This window comes from Hemicordylus capensis, chromosome 1 (assembly GCF_027244095.1).
Source record: "Hemicordylus capensis ecotype Gifberg chromosome 1, rHemCap1.1.pri, whole genome shotgun sequence".
In the NCBI taxonomy this organism is placed as follows: domain Eukaryota; kingdom Metazoa; phylum Chordata; class Lepidosauria; order Squamata; family Cordylidae; genus Hemicordylus; species Hemicordylus capensis.
In genome coordinates this window covers 159,580,785-159,602,137 of record NC_069657.1, presented here as the reverse complement: position 1 = coordinate 159,602,137, position 21,353 = coordinate 159,580,785, and the positions used below count along the sequence as shown (strand labels likewise).

The 21,353-nt window shown below is 41.6% G+C and overlaps 1 protein-coding gene across 1 annotated transcript in view; it reads right to left on the bottom strand.

Moving 5' to 3' along the window:
• SLC49A4 (solute carrier family 49 member 4) overlaps positions 1-21,353 on the bottom strand; it is a 102,673-nt gene that overhangs the window by 19,312 nt on the left and 62,008 nt on the right. The window contains exons 5-7 of the mRNA XM_053260232.1: positions 19,347-19,455; positions 18,354-18,421; positions 12,750-12,877 (exon numbers count right to left, since the gene is read on the bottom strand). Coding sequence (XP_053116207.1) covers positions 12,750-12,877; positions 18,354-18,421; positions 19,347-19,455 — 305 coding nt within the window. The remainder of the gene's footprint in view (positions 1-12,749; positions 12,878-18,353; positions 18,422-19,346; positions 19,456-21,353) is intronic.

Below are 21,353 nucleotides of genomic sequence, written 5' to 3'. Positions count from 1 at the left end.
ATGCTGGACTAGATGGGCCTTAGGCCTGATCCAGCAGGGCTGTTCTTATGTTCTTATTGTGGTTTGAAAACTGGCATGAGACCACGATGATGGCGGCATCCAGGATCAGATGTAATGCTTCAGCAGCCAAATCAGAGCTTGTGGTAGTAAACCTTTGTGCAAACCGAAGGTTCAATTTGTAGTTTGGCAAGACAAACTGCAGGTCGCTCCTGAATTTGGATGTATTGGAGTTTCAACCTCTGCCACGTTTAACTCCAGTTTTGTGCTACGTCTGAATTTGGGGTGTGTGTGCGTGCGCGTGCACACTAATTGTTTTCTTTTAACTTACTTCTATATATTTTATGCTATATTACATATATTATACTATATATAATATACTTCTGTATACCTGGGGAGTGTCTTGAGTATGCAGAAACTACTGCCTTTAAAAAAAAACTTCCAGATTGATCAATATGGGATCAACTTTAGTAGTGGAAGACATTATGTTTATCTGTCTTACAACTGATCTTCCTTAATGACTATACTGCCTCTGGGTTTCATCACAGTTAGAAATATACTTAGTTGCAATGCTATAGTCTAGATGTTTGTTACAGGGATAGGGAGGAAAAGAAAGCTGAGTTCCTTTGGCTTCTAACAAATATTCTGGTCTCAGAGAAAACTGAATATTGTATATTTGTTCTAATGGGCTCTCAAGAGGTCCAGAGAATAGAAAGAAATATCCTTCCAGTGAAATAAAATCAAGAGCTCTTCTCAAAAGGGCTTGGGTGCTGATACAGAAACGTATTTCTAGAGTGTGTGTGGAATCGGTACACAGTAGCTTTTCAATCTCGTTTTCATTTGGGAAATCTTTTGTTTGAAATGGACCCAAAGCGACAGTGTCAGAGAAAATGCTTCAAAACTCCCAGACATGGCAACTTTGTAGATTTTCACACTGTGGCAATTTCAGACAACACACACCACAAATAAAAAAAGAGAGGCACCATGGGCCAGTTCAGATGTAATGCTTCTCCTCCTTTAATTATGGTGAAGGTAGAAGGCTGAGGGCCGTGGTGCCTTTCCTCCAGTTTGGTCCTCTCTCCCAGTTACCTAATTTCAAAACTGAGTTAACAACAATCTGCAGTTGATACAGTCAGTATTAATACAAATCTTAACCATGGATAAAGCAAGGGGGATAAGGAGCATAATCCTGAGGCCCACGATCCTAATCCTTTAACTGTTACTGGGCTGCACAGGCCCATGTAAAGATGTCAGCATTTTAGGAATAAACATATGAATCATCCCAGAGATTAATGACATCTTTACTCTCTGGTGTATTGCAAGGCTTTCTAGGATATCTACGTATGCCTGGAAAATACTCTCTTTTGTATCTTTGGAAATGGAGGACTGAAGAAAAAACACACTCCCATCTGTTAATATATGGGGAGTCATGAAAAACAGATAGCAAAGGCTTAGGAGATAAGGCACAAATAGCTATTCATCAGATTGTTTGTGCGATAGGATTCTTTTCCAAGGCACACAGTTATACCTCTTTTTAAACGTCTCGAGACAAAACCTAGGAAAACTGCTAGGAAAATGATATAAATGGCATGGGTTTGGAATAGGACAGATTAGGTTGCCCTTTATAATAGAGCTGGAGTGTTAACTGTTTTTATCCTGTGAAATTATTTTAATTGTCAATGGTTTTTTATTATGTGGACGTGATTTGTTTGTATTAATGTTTAAATTGTAATGTGGATTGTGTACACTGCCTAGGCCACCTAATGGTGCAGTGGGAAATGACTTGACTAGCAAGCATAAGGTTGCCGGTTCGAATCCCTACTGGTATGTTTCCCAGACTATGGGAAACACCTATATCGGGCAGCAGCGATATAGGAAGACACTGAAAAGCATCATCTCATACTGTGCAGGAGGCAGCAATGGTAAACCTCTCCTGTATTCTACCAAAGAAAAACCACAGGGCTCTGAGGACGCCAGGAGTCGACACCAACGGCACACTTTACCTTTACTTTACACTGCCTAGAGATGTAAATATCATATTTATACAAATATGATACACAAATTAGTAACATATCTAAGGTTTTTGTTTTTAAAAAGGAAACCTATAACTACCACCCCTCCTTCTCTGTATGTTCTTTGATGACAGCTTCAGGATAAAAGAAGCCAAGCAACTGTTCCAAGTTAAGTTCAACACAGTTCAGGCAAAGTTGAAAGGAAATGTAGCGTGAGGAGGCCAATGAGCTCTTCTAGCTGAGCGGTACAGTATAAACCAAGCTATTGCCACAACTCCCATAGACCTAACAAAGTCCTCACTGAGATATGTAACTTAGTAAATCTGTTGCACTGGCCAATCTTTTTTTGCTCCCAGCAACAGTTTTGTGTTGCAGGAGTCCTCTAATCCGTCTTAAATAAAAAGCAATCATGGCTTCAATGTTCTGTTTTGTAGTGAGGTGTTTGAAAGAATTTCAGTGCCAGATGCAAGAAGAAAAGGGGGAAGAAGGGTGGGGGGAGGAGGGGGGGAGGAAACAAACCTTGGCTCACTTCAGAATATGTAGAACTACATAAAGCGCAAGCGCGTGCGCACAGAACCACAAACACACACACAGAGGGCAAGATCCAGTCTAAGACCACTGAAATAAGTCAAATTAGAAATGTGCAAAATGTTTTGAGATTGAAACGTTTCAACTTGATAAATAAATAAAAAATAAAGAGGGGTCGCTGTCCATCAGGTCCAAAATCCTCTTGAATGTGTTACGGATGATCTGAATGTGGTTAGGAGACCTTGGTCTATTGGCTGAATTAAGGAAGTGGTGTTTGACGGTAAGAAGGAAAATTCCATATTTGGATGGACAAACTGCAGAGTTTGTCTGCAGACAAACTCCAGAAGCAGGAGAACTCTAAATTAGGGATGTGCACGGAACTGTGGCAGGGCAGTTCGATTCCGGCAGGGGTGCAGCTTTAAGGGCGGGGAGAGGGCGCTTAATCCTCCCAACACTTTCCCCCCGTCAGTGCTCATTGCCGGTAACGTACCTCCCTGCCGTCCCTTCACCTTCCTCGGCCAGAAGTACTGGGTGTTTGTGCGCCCATCGCGTACATGTGCTCATCAGATGGGCACATGCACCCGGTACTTCTAGCCACTTCCAGCTGAGGAGGGGGAAGGGGTAGCAGGGAGGTACGCTGCCACCCAAAGGTTTTTACCGGCAATGAGTGCCAGTGGGGGGGAAATGGCAGGAGGGATAAGTGCACCCAAAGGTTTTTACCGGCAATGAGTGCCAGTGGGGGGGAAATGGCAGGAGGGATAAGTGCACCCTCCCCTGCCCTTAAAGTGGCACCCCCTGGCGTGGAGCTTCGACCCCCCACCGGCTGTGTTCAAACCTGTTCGGAGGCCCATAAAAGGGCCTCCGAAAAGGTTCGTGCACATCCCTACTCTAAATGCAAAATTCTTTTATGCCAGCTATCATTCACCCTTGTGCATGAAGCAATTTCTGACCCAGTCAATGAACAGTGCAGCAGTCACCCATGCTCCCCTGTTGGATCGGCAGAATACCTGCCACCTCTAAAAATGGCTCTGAACTCCTTCCATCCTGCCTTCACAATGTCCTGCCTCCACAATGTCCTGCTTCCTCCATAAATGACTCCAAACTCCTTCCACAACTCTCTCCACTGAGGAAATGCATGTGCTGCAAGCTGGAATTGTAAAGTGTATCCCCAGCAACTGCGAATGACCAAATCTCCATATCACAATAATTGAAATCTGGTAATGAAAGGTTGACCGCAAATAAGTGAAACCATAAACACAGAATCTACAATAATCGAGGGCTTCCTGTTCCATATTTCAACAGCAACATTCGCCATCGGCTCACCTAGGAAAAGGAATGAGAAGAGTCTGCCTAACCCAAGACTTGCCAAGATCATCTTATTCCCCCCCCCCCCTTTCTCTTCCCAAGAGGAGGCAGCTGTTTCAAACAACCATTCCCCTATTCCAAGAAAACGACAACTTGGAATACAATTATTGGAACACAGTTATGGTGGGCTAGCAAATAGGGATACAATAGAGAGGAGTTGAGAAATATTTCAGCAGCTCAATGAAATATGGCAGAAAGAACACCTTGGCTTCTGCCAGAGGTAACTTCTTCATGGTGCCCATATATTTTTAGGTCTGGTTCCAGAACCTCCTTTTCACAGATACGCCTAAATGGAAAATGCATACTGACATAACCAAATTAGAACAAACAAAGGAACATAGGAAGCTGCCATTTACTGAGTCAGACCATTGGTCTATCTAGCTCAGTATTGTCTTCACAGACTGGCAGCGGCTTCTCCAAGGCTGCAGGCAGGAATCTCTCTCAGCCCTATCTTGGAGATGCCAGGGAGGGAACTTGAAACCTTCTGCTCTTCCCAGAGCGGCTCCATCCCCTAAGGGGAATATCTTACAGTATTCAGACTTCTAGTCTCCCATTCATATGCAACCAGGGTAGACCCTGCTTAGCTAAGGAGACAAGTCATGCTTGCTACCACAAGACCAGCTCTCCTCTTCTGCAAGATATAGTTAGGAACTGGAATGGCTCCAGAGTAACAACATTTAAAACCATACTGGGCTGAAGACAAGAAGTTATATTGCTTTATTTTACAGCACAGCAGTGGACGTAGGACAGCAAATCATCTTGGAAACCCAGCACAGTGTAAAGAATGAAGGGATTTGCAGTAGGCCCATCACAGTAATTTCTAAGGGCCGAAATGTCTAGTACTAGCAATCTATTTACTTCTTTAACTGATCCTAGAAAATTTGTTGTCAGATCTCAACAATATTTACTACACCAAAGTCCGATTATTTTAGTCTGTATGAAGGTAAGCTATTACAAAAAGCTGGCAGGGAAGCAGCAAAGTTTCAATTGTTTCTTTAAAAACTTGATCAGTGAAATTGCCCGGTTTCTCCATAATTAGCTTATGGGATCACATAAAAACAAAAACAAGAAAATCCCCACAGGATATGTTCATCAGTTTAGTGCAAGTTCAATAGAAAGACTTTTATTCCTGTGCACACTGATCAAATTCTTATCCACATGAAAAAGTCATGAACATGGCTTGAAGTTAGAAAACAAATTTGATTTAATTGCTATACTCCAAAGAAGCAAAAGAAAAAGAACTTCACCAACGCATTGTTTGGAATATACACTGCCCCAAATATAACCTAAAATATGGAAGATAACAGTAGTCATGAATTTGCCTAATACCTCTAATAGCAGTGTTAATAGTCTCATTTTCTCCCAAGAGAAGCAGTTTCCTACATAATCTATGCTTGTTCAAAAGGAATTAAATATGTACATTTTGACAAAATGCAAAGGGGCGTGGGTGTTGGCGTGCATGCTTGCGTGCACATGCACCACTTTAACATAACAATAACCTGAATCACCCCATAGCCACAGAAAAATACCACACTAAAATGCTGTCTCCTTAGGCGTATGGGCTTATCTTCTCCACCTTTGTTATAGGCAATAATGGAAATCAATTTAGTTTGGACATATATTGGCTGGCATCTGGCGCAATGGAGCACAAACGCTCCGAACAGCAGTGGCCATGCTTCACTAGTTTCCTGCACTGCTTCCAAAGCACAGGCAAAATTGTGCTGTTGCATGAGAGTGCTGATACTTTCCAGAGCTCACCTGCATTCTGGAAGTGCTCTGTTAGACTAGAAACACATCACTGAGGGTCTAATGTTTCTAGTCTAAGAGAACAATTAAGTCAATTCGATTGTACTTGGCTGGATCATGGTCTACCTTTACTTGGTAAAGGTACTACCTTTTATTTGTCTGTATTATCTATTACTTTTCTTAGAATAAGTGTGGAGGAGTTAAAAGATAGGACAATTTTGATAATATTTTTGTTAGTGTTGCAAACCTCTCCTTTGCTTTTTAGCAATTTTTTGATGATTGCTTCAAAAGGGAATGAAATGCCTCAGGAAACATTCCCTTCACTCTGAAAAGATGCAATTAACCCTCAGTTACATGAAGTTACAAGTAGTCTTTTTCTATTGGCTACACAGTGTCATTGTGATGTCATCCTGTTTATTACATGATCCCTGGTTGGCCAGGTTTTCCAAATGAAGAGGTAGCATTGCTCTCAACATGAACTGGCTTTGCTTGCCAATGTCAGCATGTGGCTAAAACTCACACAGCACAGCAGTGTCATCCCATTCCGAACAAGATATACAATAGGTTGGGATCACTCTAGGAAAGAGGAAGTAGTCCTAACCAAGGAAAAATGGCACCAAAACAGCAGCAGATCGTGAAAACAAATGGCAGTGAAGATTATTAATTTTATTCCAAACTCACAGTTGAGGGTGGTTTGTTTGTCGGGGGTGGGAAGGAGTAAATTTTTGTCCCTTGTCAAAGCAATACTTTACTTTGTACTTGAAAATAAAAGAAGGGCTGTGACCGTCAGAAAGATCGGAATTCCACTTTTGAATTCCTGCCCCCCACCATGACAAGGCAGCTGTTTGCAGGGTGACTGCCCCAGGTAGGATGGTGATGGCAGGGGTCCTCCTTTAAAAGCCATCCCAGCACTGGCACAGGGAAAGCTAGGCAGATGCGCTGGATCTCGGAAGTTTCCAGGATTTTGGTGGGGAGTGATGCAGAGGGGGGCTGGGCATGCTCATGGGCCGGTTGGGAAGCGCAGGGCGTGTAGTTCCTCCCAGAGGAAATTCTCCTCCCAACCTATGGGAGAAGCTATAGGAGGAACTACATCCCCCAGCAATCCCTGCGCTTCCCAGGCACCCCATGAGCATACCCAGCCTCCCCTGCATTGCTCCGCGCCCATACCCCAGATGCTCCCAAGATTTACTGTAGTCGCCAGGCTTTCCCCACGCCAGTGCTGGGACAGCTTATAAAATGACCCCACTACCTTGGGCTGTTGCCCTGCGAACAGCTGCCTCCTCGTGGGGGGAGGAAGTGGGTCAAAGTCGAATTCTAATATTTTCAATGCACACAGTTCTACAAATAGGACAACATTAAGAGCAGCCATAGAAAAAAGGCCTATTTCAAATTTCCCTTGGCTTCACTAAGAGGGCAACCCATGAGCTTTCCAAGTCACTTCCCTTCTGAAAGGCTGGTCTTCTTCTGGCTGCTTAAATCAAAAGCAGATTAATTCACTGTGATAACATGATAGATTTAGCACTATGTTTTGCTCTTGTAACACATATAGCATTTGCAGAACAGTAATACCAGCAGTTCCACTGTCAAAACAGTCATGTAAATATTTGCATGTTCTGAGAAGTGAAAGGTGGATGTACTACAAAAAAACAACAAGGAGGAATTACTCAGGGGTATGGAAGAGGGGGAAGGGATCAGCACTGCAGGACTGTATTTACTCATGTGTCTACTAACTGGTAGTTTTGGTTTATTTCTGTCTTACTGAATCACTTTATCTGGGTAGACAGCCCTTTGGAAATACAACCGAGAAACCATTTTGGCCTTTCATGCTTCCGACGTGGCCTCCACCATACAGCAGGAAGCCAGGAAGCATTATCATTAACAGGTATCTATTTATTGGAGTGCTTAGGATTGCTTAATGAACCTCCATTGACTTGAAAATGTAAAATAGTCTTCCATAATTGTTAAGAAAGATACTTGGACACACTGATAACCTGTTTTTGTTATACACAGTCTGTTCCCTCTTCTCAGTTCACGGAACTGACAATGCCCCTGTGACCTCAGATGTCAATGCAGAGCTGCTTGGGCATTAATGCTGAAGCAGTTCTGCCTTCTTAAGCAGCCATCTCACATTTCATCCCCAAAGCCCAAGTATCATGGAGCACTGCCCTGTATTTGAACTCCCATACTTTATCTTAGATGGGCATTACACCCTGAAACTTTTAATTAAACTAAAAAAAAAAAGAAAAAAAAGATAAGTTCAAGCAAATCAATTTAAATGTGCCATTTCTCCCAATTACTCCAGAGCACAGAGGTCACCATTATATTGCATCATTACGTTCAGGAATGGAGAAAGTATGAAGCTCTATAAATTAGTACTTAAATAGCTGGTACATGTCTGTCCTTAGGAAATTATTTCATGTGGATGCGAGACTGATTTCCAATGCACAAAGGCATAAATTAAGAAAATATTGCACTTATGCAATATTAATTTGCACAAGAAAACAGTCTCAAAGTCATGATGTTTCTGCCTTGGAAAAGCCACATGGAAATTAAAGCATGGAGATATGAAACAATCTACTGTCACTGATATAAATTAACGGAGTATGATAAAATGAAAATAGTCTACTGATACATATTTGTGTTTTCTCCATTATAGGCACTGTCCTCAGATGTGTACTAAAATGGACTAGTCCAATAAAAATTGCAGTTCTATAAAAGCCATTTATTTCAAAAGGCACCCAGGAAATTGCTCAAATACAGGGTCCGAGGATCACAGCTAAATCCTGCAGGGGAGCAGCAGTTTTACTTAGGTGCTGTATCACACACCACCTTAAAGGAATGATGCCTTTGAAAGCAACAACAGTATTCTATTAGGAAAAACGCTTCAGGAAAAGACATTGGACCTAAACGAAGAATCTGACCTTTAGCAACTTATCAAGACTAATGGATTCTGCTTTAGAAGACTTCATGCCAAGTACTAAAATATGTACTGGCATAAGAGAACGAGATAAGAAATGGCTTTTAAATGTGAGGATTTATTGCACTGGCACGCCATGCTGATGTTAGCGGTAAACTCAACACTGATCTGAAGGCTGCAAGAGGAGTGAAGGCTGCTTTCTGTGTCAAAGGAGGAAATTGCCCCTACCCTTTTTGGCAGGTTCCTGGACTGCTTCTCACAAAACTCTATGGGCAATGACAATTCATTAAATGTCCCAGTACCTAGCCTAAGAAATACAGTTACTTTCACCACTAAGTTAAGTGTAAAGGAACTATGCAGAGCTTGGATGTGGGCTGGATTACCTTGTAACTAACAGACCTAAAGACATTTTGCACTTTATGCACATATATACAAGAGAACCTCCTTATCAGAGGTTCCATTACTCATGGTTTCACCTTGTTAACCATGGGTAAGGGGCCAGCACATGGGTAAGGGGCCAGCACTCTCCCCAGCAGGGGTTTCTCCTAAGTGATGACCTTTCTTCCTGCCAGGGCGAACTAATGCAACATCCCCTGTAGAGCGGGGGCCGCCCGAGTGCTGATCACTGGCCACCGCTGCTACCTCTCGAGTGCTGGTCTCTCTTCCTGTGCCTCCGCTGCCCCCCACCGGTGCACTCCTTGAGTCCTGCCCTCTTTCCCCACAGAAGGGGTTCAATGTGATATCCCCACGGACCAGGGGACCGCTGGAGTCAGGGCCGGGCTGGCATGAGGAAGATCTCCCTCAGAGAACTTATCACTGATGGGCCAGGGCTTCCTCATCCCTCCCAGGCCTCACAAGTCTTGCAAGACCCAAACAGCGGGTCTCACGAGACTTGCAATTTCTCCCTTATGCCTCCCTTATCCCCTGCCCCACCTCTGGTGGTCCCCAGGTATGCAACCCCCGCTGCAGGAAGAGAGGTCAGCGCTCGAGGAGCGCACCAGAGAGGGGGGTGGCGATCGGTTTTCCTTTTAGATCACCAATCAGCTACACATATGGCAAACAACTGATTTGCTGAACTGTAAACCAATATCCTTAATACTGTGTAGGCTATTCAAACGTGTATTATGCTTTTGCACAGAATGATCTCCTTTATTTTTAAAAAAAGCTTTTAAGAATTCACATGTCACAGTAAATGTGCGTAAAAAGTACCCACCATCACTTCAACGTTCTTCTAAGAAAGAGCAATGCCACACAAGTGGCTGTTATGAGAAGCAAGGCAAAAACAAAGAGGCTGATGCTATTCCCAGGCAATCATGTTTTGTGCGTGTTGAAGTCTTTGGAAACAGAGTGGCTCAAGCCTGACAAAGAGCAAACTTGATCTAGCAGCTCTGTTATGGATCAGTGGTTTTTATGTGTGTGCATGTGTGGGAGAGATGATTTTCACCTGCCGATGCCTGTCCACTTTTGTCCTCGTAAATAAGAACTGAAGTGAATTTACAAGTTTGTCTCACTGCATCAGTTCAGACAGGATAACTTTTTGTCAGAATTCCGCCTGCATCTGATGACAGTGCAGACAAGCAAAAAAGAGAAAAGCCCTCGTTGCATCCTTTTGCCTCTGATTGGGAAAGATGGTACCATGATTTCTTATCCCAAAGCACAGAAAGCTTGATTTGTTCAGCCATTAAAACAACTTTAAAATAATCAGCTCTGAAATAATTTTTTTTAAAATATGAAAAACAGATCACAGACGAAACCAACTGCAATTTATGGCATTGTAATTCACATGGTATTTCCTCCAACCAAGACATCTATTTCAATATGTTCACTCATCTCTGTTTTATAGCTGTGCACCAAGGACAATTTTGGAAGTCTCAAAGTTAATTTGAATACCTATACGATACAATGTGGTGTGGGGGGGGGAGACATGCAGTGAAGGCTCTTTTGAATTTAAAGCGAAGTTCATAGCTAGGGAAAGAAGATTCTGTGGCTGTACAAGAACACAAGAAGCACAGCTGACAGCAATAAATAAAGTACCAAGGCTCAGTCTCATAGTGTGGTACACAGACTCAGTTTTACCAAAAAAAGGTGGGCAGATATGCCCCTGAAAGCATCCCCCTTAGAAACAGACCATCCCTCTTAGAAACAGACCATACACAGGAAGAGAGGAAACTGCCTTATACTGAACCAGGCCATCGTCTAAATTCAGTTTTGTCTACCCTGATCACTCTCCAGGATTTAAACATGGGTCTTTCCCAGCCTTACCCCCAACGATGCCAGGGACCAAACTTGGGGGCTTCTGCATACAAGGCATGGGTTTTCACTCAGCTATAGCCCCTCCCTGCAGTACAGCATCAAATAAAGGACACCGGTTTGTTAAGACAGCCATGATGTATTTGAAACCACTGAATTCCCCTCAGATCTGATCTACAGTAAGTACCTATCCATGTAACCTGTAAGAAACATTCAAGCAGTGGCAACTCTCAGCTTCAATGAAAATCTTCTAAGCCTCCTACTCCAGATGGATATCTCCCCAGTGGGATGAGAACAGAAGTTAATGTTTAAAACAGCTGACAGAATCTGCACAAAACTTCAGGCAGCGGCCACCAAGGTGTGACACCCCCGCCCCCCAGCCCATTTCCCAGAGTATTAACTCTCAAGTCCAGTAAAGTGGCTTCATATGCCACTTGAGCTACTTAACTGCTGGGCCTTTTAGCAAATCAAGTGAGAACAAGTTCAAATGTAATATCCAGAGTGGTGGTGGAAACTGAAGTGACACGAAAAGAAAAGAACAGCAGGTAAGCCATAGAAAATAAAGCAAAAAATGGGAAAGTAAAACAGAAAAAAGGTGCAATAATCCGACAATGGGAGCACATTTTCCTCATTCAGAAATAAAGGATGTGGTATTACCATATTTAACAAATAAATACTCCAGAGATGTAAATTTTAGTTTATTATATACACAAATACAGGCAAACCTCGTTATATGTGGACTCTTTATCTGTGGTTTCGTGGGTTTCTAATTGACACTCGTTTTAATTATCTGTGGGTATGAAAGGGTTAAAACCCATGTATCCACAATTCCTAGAGGGCCAGAAGTGAGCGTGGAGGTCACTTCTGGCTGCCATTTTGTCTAAGGGAGCCATTTTCTGGCTCATTTATTTTTTTAAAAAAATGTCCCCCCCGATTTTTCACTGTTTTGGAGGACATTTTGCTGATTCGGTGAGCATTCCTGGACACATCTATATCCTGAAGGGCATGGTATAGTAAAGAATTTCAATGATTTTTGCCTCTTTTTTGCTGTTATTTCACAATTTTTTTTAAACTTTTGTCCATTCTGAAACCTACCTCCCCCGCCCCCACAATTTCCCATAGGCATAATGCCTCATTACTCATGGTAGTAGACGAGGAATGGAACCCCTGCAAGTAATAAGGTATGTCCACATCGAAATTCTACCCTTGATCTCCGTTCAAATACCCCATGAGCATCAGCAGGATATCAGCCACAGACAGCAGATATGCAAACTGCATAAACATACTGAAGAAAGAAGAAATCAAATAAAGGATGGTGGGGAAACTTGCAAGGTCAACACTAAAGATGCAGGAATTCCAGAAACAAGCAAAAGGCAGATTGCATTCATTCAACTTATTAGAAGCAACTCATCATGGATATTTAGCTGCTTATTATTTCCAAATCTGTGCATGTTCCCAGATTCTAGGACCATATACTATTCAGCCACAGTGTAACACCCACATGTAATTATCCACTGGAATTCCAGGCAAGACAGGAATTCCAGGCAAGACAAGAGTTATAATCAATCACTTTCTTTAACTAATGTTTATAATCAATTAACAGCAGTCTTGAAAGCTTGCCAAAGACACTTCAGCTTAATAAACTTCAGAATTCCCTCTATGCTTGCTTAAGTCAGAAAAGAAAAAAAGAAAAATACAGATAGTTGTTCTTTTATCTCTGGGGATTACAGCTCAAAAATGACAGCAAAAAATAAAATAAAGTAAAATCTCACAAGGCATGCAAATCTCCCCATGCCCACTGGGATCACAAAATTTTAAATTCATAATTTAAATACACTCTTATGGTAAGTAACCTGCAATACAACTCACTTTCCCACCACTCACTTTTCCTCACCACTTTGGTGGTGATAAACCAAGGTTGGACATTAGCATACCTGTAGTTAATGGCAGGTGAATGGCAGTAGTTATACATGTCAAAGTGAACCAGATGGATGAGAGAGTTGCTCCAGACAATAACAGGAGAAGTATAAGTTTCAGCATTCCTCTGATAAAATCAGCAAACCTGGAAGAAACATAAATCATACTTCACAAACACTTCATGTGTTATATAAACTAGAAAAGGGCATTTCATTTTGGTCTGAATTGCTAGAACAGAATTATTTAGATCAGTTATTTCTGATGTGATATTTTGAAGCTTAAGGAAAGAAAGAAGGGAAGACATCAGTGCAAGAACACCAGAGCAACCCTACTGGACCAAACAAAGACCCATGAAGTACAGCATAGTCTTTTCCACAATGGCTAACTGGATGCTGGCACAGCAAGTATTCAGAGTATACTGCCACTGAACATGGAGGTTTCAAAAAAACCACCATGACTAATATTCAGATAAACCTTTCCTCCATGAATTTGTCTAATGCTCTTCTATGCCTTTTCCGCATACCATGGCAGCATACAGCTCTTATGAGATAATGACTTTTTATGTTACTGTGGAGTTTCTAATATGTGTTTAACTAAGTGTCTTGACATTGATTTGTTAAATGAGTTGTACATTTTTAATTTTAGAGTTGTTCCTTAAGGGGAAACTTGTGCCTTGAAACACATTGGGCCTTAATATATTGTTCCATTTCAGAGCTTAAGCCAAGAAGGTTATGTAGCATTATAAAGCATCCTAAAACCACTTCACCTTTAACTGTCTCAATACCACATTGCTAAAATTCTGGAGACCAATATCTATATGTTCTTCCTTGGTCTGAAACTTGTATTTCCCCACAGATTTTCACAAAATTCAAGATGATTTTTTTCTGCTCCGAACAAACTTTTGCAACCTTGCTACCCAATGTGTGTGCCCAGTTTGCATGTAATTCTGCCTCCCACCCTTTGTTTTCTATCCTACAGTTTTCTGCACACTGAGCAGGTGCCTGAGAAGCCAAATGTTCTTGCCCATTTAGAGGACGCAGGACCATTAAGTTGGGAGGCAGGAAGGTGGTGGCCAATTTCTTGGTCTGCAGTGAACAAAATAGACAGATGAAGGCGGTTTGCATTTCTGAGCTGAACCACCTGCAATAAAGTTGAAACCCACTTCTTCACTGGGAATGTGCATCCATGGATTATTTACTCTGGTAGTAACTGCAGTAACATAGCAGTTTATAGCCTATAACGCTGTCTGAATCTATGGCTGTAGGCCACCCACTTCTACTCCATGGCTGACTTCTCCCACAATCATTCGAAGCCTTTATCCCACCATGCTTTATCCCTTCTCTCTCAGTCTTACCTCTGTGTCTAAGTTAATCCTGGTCCATATTCTGGAAACAGTCTTCCTATTCCTGTGTGCCAGACCCACTTCACCTCTTCCTATTAATACTTCCTTGACACTTTCTTCTGGAAAACCTTTCCACATATACCAGTTTGGCAGCAAGAACTGAAGCACTGCCTTGTTGCGTCAGATGAAAGTCTATCTAGCAGTGATCAAATGTTTCTGAGAAGCTTACAAGCAGGGCATTAGTACTCCCCTATTGTTCTTTCAGACACCTAATGGTGCAGCGGGGAAATGACTTGACTAGCAAGCCAGAGATTGCTGGTTCGAATCCCCGCGGGTAATTTTCCCAGACTATGGGGAACACTTATATCAGGCAGCAGAGATATAGGAAGATGCTGAAAGGCATCATCTCCTACTGCGTGGAAGATGGCAATGGCAAACCCTTCCTGTATTCTACCAAAGACAGCCACAGGGCTCTGTGGTCGCCAGAAGTCGACCCCGACTCAACGGCACATTTTACTTTATTGTTCTTCCACAGCATCTAGCATTCAGAAGTGTATTGCCTCTGTACATGGAAGCTCCAATTAGCAGTTATTAGTGTTTATTCCCAACTTATTCTATACCCCAATACACACTTGATCACCACATCTTTTTCTGTCTGTTCAACTACAGCAAAGCCCTCCCTTAAACCTTGAGTTCACAACAAAGCCCTTCACCTAGTTCCCTGTTGAACACGGCAGTGTGAGAAACATGGGAGTAGATTATTCATTTCCTACTCCCCAGAGCCCCAGTCTATTGCTCTATCCCCCAAAGCTTGGCCAAACATTTTACAGTCCAGAGAACTTGCAATATGTGCTTCCTGTAGCTAAAGGTCCTAATTGGTTATTGCCGATTGCAACAGAAATTGCACCGTGTCACAAAGTTTCTGCGTTTTGACTTTGCTGCAGTTTAAAAGATGAAGAAAAGTCAATGCTGTGAAGGGCACAACCTGATCATTAGCAAATGCAACAAGAAAAATGCCAAGGGAAAAAAGCAGCTGATTTGCGTTGCAACACAATTTTTTTTTAAAACCCACACAGACGTGAATGTCACTGTTTGAAGCTGCTCCTTCTCTCCCCTCAAACCAGTCTCATTCTACAGCTGCCAACTAAAGGGCACAACATCCATCCACTGCCCAAAATATCCAAGGCTCTTCAATCATAAACATGCCTGATATAAATTATCTCAACACTTCTGGTCTGGGGCTAGGAAAGTGGCAAGACAGAGGGCATAAATCTCATGGGGAGGAAGACACCATACACTACAGGTAACGAAATAAAATTTGAGAGCTTATTTTCCAACTGTGCCTCCTTTTGATGGGCATAATTTTGTACCACAGGCACAAACATTTCTATGGTGTGCAGAGATAGTTTGACATCCAAATTGATAGCTATTTCATCATCAAAAATTGGAAAGCAACTTGGATGCAGTGTCCTTTATACATTGCATTTAGCAAGTAAATAACTTTAGCAAGTAGTGTGAAATTGCACTGCAATTTAACTGAGGTTGGCAGGTGGGGGTGGTGAGCTGGAAATCAAGAGAAAGTAAAGCTACACTTTAATTCTTAAATGGAAACACTTGAGATGCTAACAAAATTAGCAGCTGGTAGAACTAAAAGCACTCTCACACTGAGCTATTACAATAGATACCAAGCTGCCTGCTTGGTAAGTCACAGGGCTAACATTGAAATACGTGAGCCTGTCACATTTGACAAGAATCATTACTTAATTTTCCTAATTACAACTTTCAGCAGATTATAGGCAGCACAGACATTGATTCAACTCAACACAGATAACTGCTGAATAGGCCTAAAAAGGGGGAGTCATCCGTCAAAAGTGACAAATCGCCACTCCTTTTGTGCACAAAACCCTATGTTTGAAGCCGTATGATCCCTCAGTCAGAAAGAGATATTTGGCAACAGACTGTTAGCTTTTCATAAAAAGCACAAATAAATAAGTTGAAAAGGCAGGCATTGGGCGCCACAGAGCACTTGCCTCATTATAGAATTTGAAACCAATTTCCAGCAGCTACAAAAAGACATTAGAAGGATATTCTGAGGCTACATATTAAACAAATTAATCTACCACAAAAGGTCAAGATCTACATGATAGCTCTGAGTCAGCAATTTTGTGCAAGAGTTGTCTTAAGGCTGGAAAAGGATGGCACTCCAATCTCATAAGCCTACAATTTAAGAGCACAAGGTAATTTATTAGCAAGAGGAGCTGCCTAGTATACAAAAGGTTTTATAAAGAGAACAAAATAATTTAACACCTCGTAAGAGATACTGCTATTTTAAAAAGGGTACTGCACATTAGAAAGCCTAAAAAATAATAATAATCAGTGGGCTTTATCCTGCTGGTCACAGATCTGCTCTCTGACCCCTGGAAAGCTCATTTAGCAACTCCCTCAACTTCTGAGATATCACCAGGCATCGTCCAGTTTTCAAGTACATATGTTCAGCCATAAGAGCTAGAAACTTGTTGATATGAAGCCTATCTCCTTAGTAAGTGACCTCTATAGCCAACAGCACACTGCATGCCTTTTCTGCACTCCTGCGGAATTACAGCTTACTCCAGCCTTCACATCAACCCTGAAGCTGTAACACATTTATTTTACTCAATTTCAAGTCCCGAAGCACCTTAAACTGCCTCAGTGTAAAAACCACCACCATTATAAAGTGAGTTCAATGTATAATTAGTTATGTTTTTATGCTCTTTAGTCAGAGTATTTCTATACCATCTTTTAATTCAAAGGAATTCACAGAGTGACTTATAACCCCAATCTAAAATTAGTAATAAATCATCATTATGAAATCATCATCATTCGCAAATCAAACAGCGAAGATCAACATCAAAACAGCAAGCAGCAACAGAGCACCATTTATTGTTCATTTAAAATTTGGGCAAATCAGAACAGTTTTAAAACAGACCCAGAGACAGGCGCCAGGCAAACACCTCTGGGGAGAGTACTACACAACTAGGGTGTCACCACAGAAAAGGCCCACTCTGGTTGTCACCTCCCATGGTGACAGCTGGCGAAGAGCCTTCAGATCGACTCAACAAGCATGTCAACTCATTTGGAAACAGGTGGTCTTAATAATCCATTTCAAAGTCAAATAGGGTTTTTAAGGTTAAAATTAGCACCGTGCATCTTCTGCGGAGCTCTTGAGGACATTTTAGTATCCCAACAATCCTGAGAGGTAGGTTAGGCATATAGCCTATTCAGACATTATGCTTTAAGTGTATTCAGATGGCTGTACAGACGTACATACTTTTGTGTGGAGGGCTGCATCTGCGTTCATGCATTTGTGTGAATGCCTGTATCTGCGTTTGTTTTTAACATGAACTGGGTAAGTCCCTCAACTGCCTGCAGAAGTGCACTGATGTACCTTTGTTCAGTGTAAGATGCGAATAACTGTACCTGCATACAGATCTGTACCTCTGTACACTGTACACAGATTGTATGAGTGCTGAACAAGATGTGTGCATAGGTCTGTGACTATTTGTTCAAGTTTCATAGCTGATCAGGAATTTGAACAGAAGTTTCCACGCCTAATGCTTTATTCATTGCTTACACTGGCTCCTAAGGTGATTGACTGTTTTTTGTAATCATGCTTTTCTATTTATGTAAGCAAAGGAGCATGAAAGCTGAAATACCGATATCAGTCATAGCAGTGTCCATTATAAGCAAAATGTAGTTGTGCTACAGTTGTTTGCTGTGGCTGAGATTCACAAGCTCCTAGCTCACACATCCAATCGCTTACATTAATCGAGATGCCATGGGGATGCCTGCAATGTAATATAAGAACCAGGCCCTTAAGTTCTAGCTTAGAATTATGATAGCAAATTTCCCTAAAGATTCTGGTGCAGGAATCCATCACATCTGCAGTGGGAGAGCTGCAAGTGAACACGGAAAAAATACTGATGTTTCCTTGATTATTTTACCTAAGTTGTTCTTCCCACTTGGGATGGAGTGAATAGGGAGTACTTGTCAAACACAATAATATGAACTGTTCAGCCTGATGACTGAACAAATGGAATTTCCAGTGCTCACAGACATTTTTTTAAAAAAATACAGAGATTACTATGCTAGAAGATGAACATACTGTCAACTCAGAGAAAAGCACGAGTTCTTTTACAATTGTCATAGATGCTAGAAAATGATTAAGGGGTATTGTTTTGCTATAACTAAAATACCATTGCAATGAAAGAGGGGGTGGGGAAGGCAAGGCTGTGATTCTTACCTTGCCAGTGCTATGCCAACAACACAGCCTCCTACAATGGACCAAAATCCAATCCAACCTGCATCCACCTGGAGAAAATAAAGAGTGAGAAATCAGGTGTTATTTTAAGCAAAGTGGAAATGGTATTTGCTATCACTAGGCAACATGAAGTTAGATGAAAAGAGAAAAGAGTCAGGATCACAAAACCTTTAATGCAACAGAACATAATAAGAGCAACCCTACTGGGTTAGACCAACAGTCCATCCAGTCCAGCATCCTGGTACCCACTGTGGACACCCAATTATACTAGCAAATCCATAATTTATTATTTATTTGATTTTTATACCGCTCTTCCAAAATTGGCTCAGGGCGGTTTACATAAGAAGGGCATAAAGGCAATGGCCCTTACACATTGTTGGTTCTTTAACTGGTAGTCAACAGGTACACTGCTTCTGAATGTGGAGGTTCTATTTAGCTAATTGAGAGTTCTATTATATCTAACTGAGATCTAACTAAGAGATCAATCATAGCTATAAAGAAATCTACCCACTGTGAATCTGCCTAATCTTTTTAAAAACCATCTAAGTAATCATTCCTTGTGGCAGTGAATTCCATCAGCTAGTTATAAGTTGTGTGAAGAAGCACTTTCTTTTGTCCTTTCATTCTGAACCTACTTCCAATAAACTTAATTGGGTAACTCCATGTTCCAGGATTATTAAACGGGGCGGGGGATCTGTTCATTTTTCTTTAGATTTCTAAACTATCTCATTTGAAACATAAAAAGCATTTTTTTCTATAAACTATGGGGTTTTTTTCTGTACAGATATCAATGTTGTCCTCTTTCTTCATCACCTGTTCTCTGCTTGTGATTTTTTTTGCATCCATTCAGCTCCCAACTAATGCCACAATGTTGAAACGACGTTTACTTTAAAACAAAACAGGACATACATTCTTAGTGTGTCTGTTTAGAATAATAATAAAATAAAATAAATGATTCACAAATCATATACGTACTTGGTTTACATGGACCGGGGTTAATATCCAGTCTAAGATACCAGACCACCCAGCAAATACCCCCAATGGTATAGAATATGCTAGAGCAATCATCAGAAACCGGGAATTACTGTAAAGAGAACAAATAGGAATAGATTTGTCAGCACATGGTAACTTTGAATTTAAATTCTTCTACATATAAAACATTTCCCCCCTCTTAAAGTTCATCAAGGTTAGATCTCACTATAGAGAAGTTACTTGGTAGAAGGAACTACATCTGGTGGATGGAATCTGATAATACTCAGGGTGTAACTGCCTGCCACATATGCTGTCAGAAAGAAATTTTCTCCCAGGACAAATATCTTAGTGACCTAAGGAGTGGAGTTGGGTTACCTTGTTCATCCAGAAAGTGATAGCAGAAACAACATGACAGAATGGCCACAACCTCCTTCCATGCCACCACACAGAAGCTTTCAATGTGACTCAGGCCCTCCCTTTGGGAGCATCCACCAACACAAGGGACAACTGTGCAGGATTCCCTCCCCACCACCCACAAAGTGGGCGAGAAGAGAGGGAGGACACAATTATGCAAAACAGGGCTCATTGTCATTGGGTGTTCACATGGAGGACCAGGTTCACACGGGAGATTGTGTGATGGAAGAGAGAGATTGACACTGTTCCTTCACCATATCATTTCAGTGCTGACCCCAGCTGAATGTGCACGCTCTCTCTCTCTCTCATATCAATATTTAAATTGTGTAGGTTGATCAGGTGGGAGGATAAAGTGGGTTGTCCAGTGCTGTGAAGGGCATTTAGGATAGGTGATCCTTTGGCCCTTCCAACTAATCAGGGTTTCTCAACGTGTGGGTCCCCAGATGTTATTGGACTTCAACTCCCATAATCCCCAGCCCCAGTGGCCTTTGGTTGGGAATTATGGGAGTTGACGTCCAATTACATCTGGGGACCCACACGTTGAGAATCCCTGATTATGACTTCTCTCTCTCACTTTTGTAATGCCAAATGTCTCAAGGCAGTTTACAAAAATCAACAGTTATAACAATCATAACAATTAAACAATTAAAAACAGTAAAATGATTTGAAACCTAACCAAAAGCCTGGTTAAACGGGTGTGTTTTCAGAGCCTTTCTAAAATCCACCAGAGATTATGAATCTCTTACTCCAGTGGGGTGTGCATTCCGATGCTTAGGGCAGTTACAAAGAAGGCACAATCCTCAGTCACCACTAAACAAGCCGGTTAACGGCAACTGCAGGCGCACCTCCCCAGATTATCTTAATCAGCAGTGAAGCTCTGGAAGAAGGCAGCATTCTCTATAAAGAAAACTTAAAGAACGGAAGCAGCAGATACAACTAATAAAGCATTTTGCCATTTCACCTAAACACTGCAGTTGCTAAGCTCTTATTGCCTGGCATTGTACTTTAAAAGCTTTCATTATGTTTCAGAGTTTTTGCGATACATAGAACACACTTTTCGCTCAGACTTTCCTTGTCTTCACCGTTATTTTATTTACAGTTGACAAGAGTTTATAATGCCTTTTTATTGAACTGACTGAGTGCTAACATGCTTTAGAAACAATGAGAATCAGTTCAGTCAGTGATAAAATGATATTTTGGCCATGAATTCAGAGAGAAATATATATTTTGCAACTAAATTTGTTGGTTATGTTATATCACACAGGACACTACTTCACTCCAGCATGAATAACTAGCCAGAAACTGGCTTCTGCCTACAGTGCATAAGACTCCCATTTTGCAGAGTTCTGACACGGCAGCCATGCAACATGAGGCTGCGGATCAAGAGGTTGCCATCCCAGCTCACATTTAACACACACACACACACACACACACACACACACACACACACACACACACACTCCCATCTCCCTTCTTACCCCGTTACACAATAGATTCCACAGTGCTCAGATACAATAGCCGTAAGGGAGCATGTTCTAGGGAGCTAATATGTTGAATGTGCCAGTTTGGACTTGGATCTCTTTTTCTCTTTGGTGG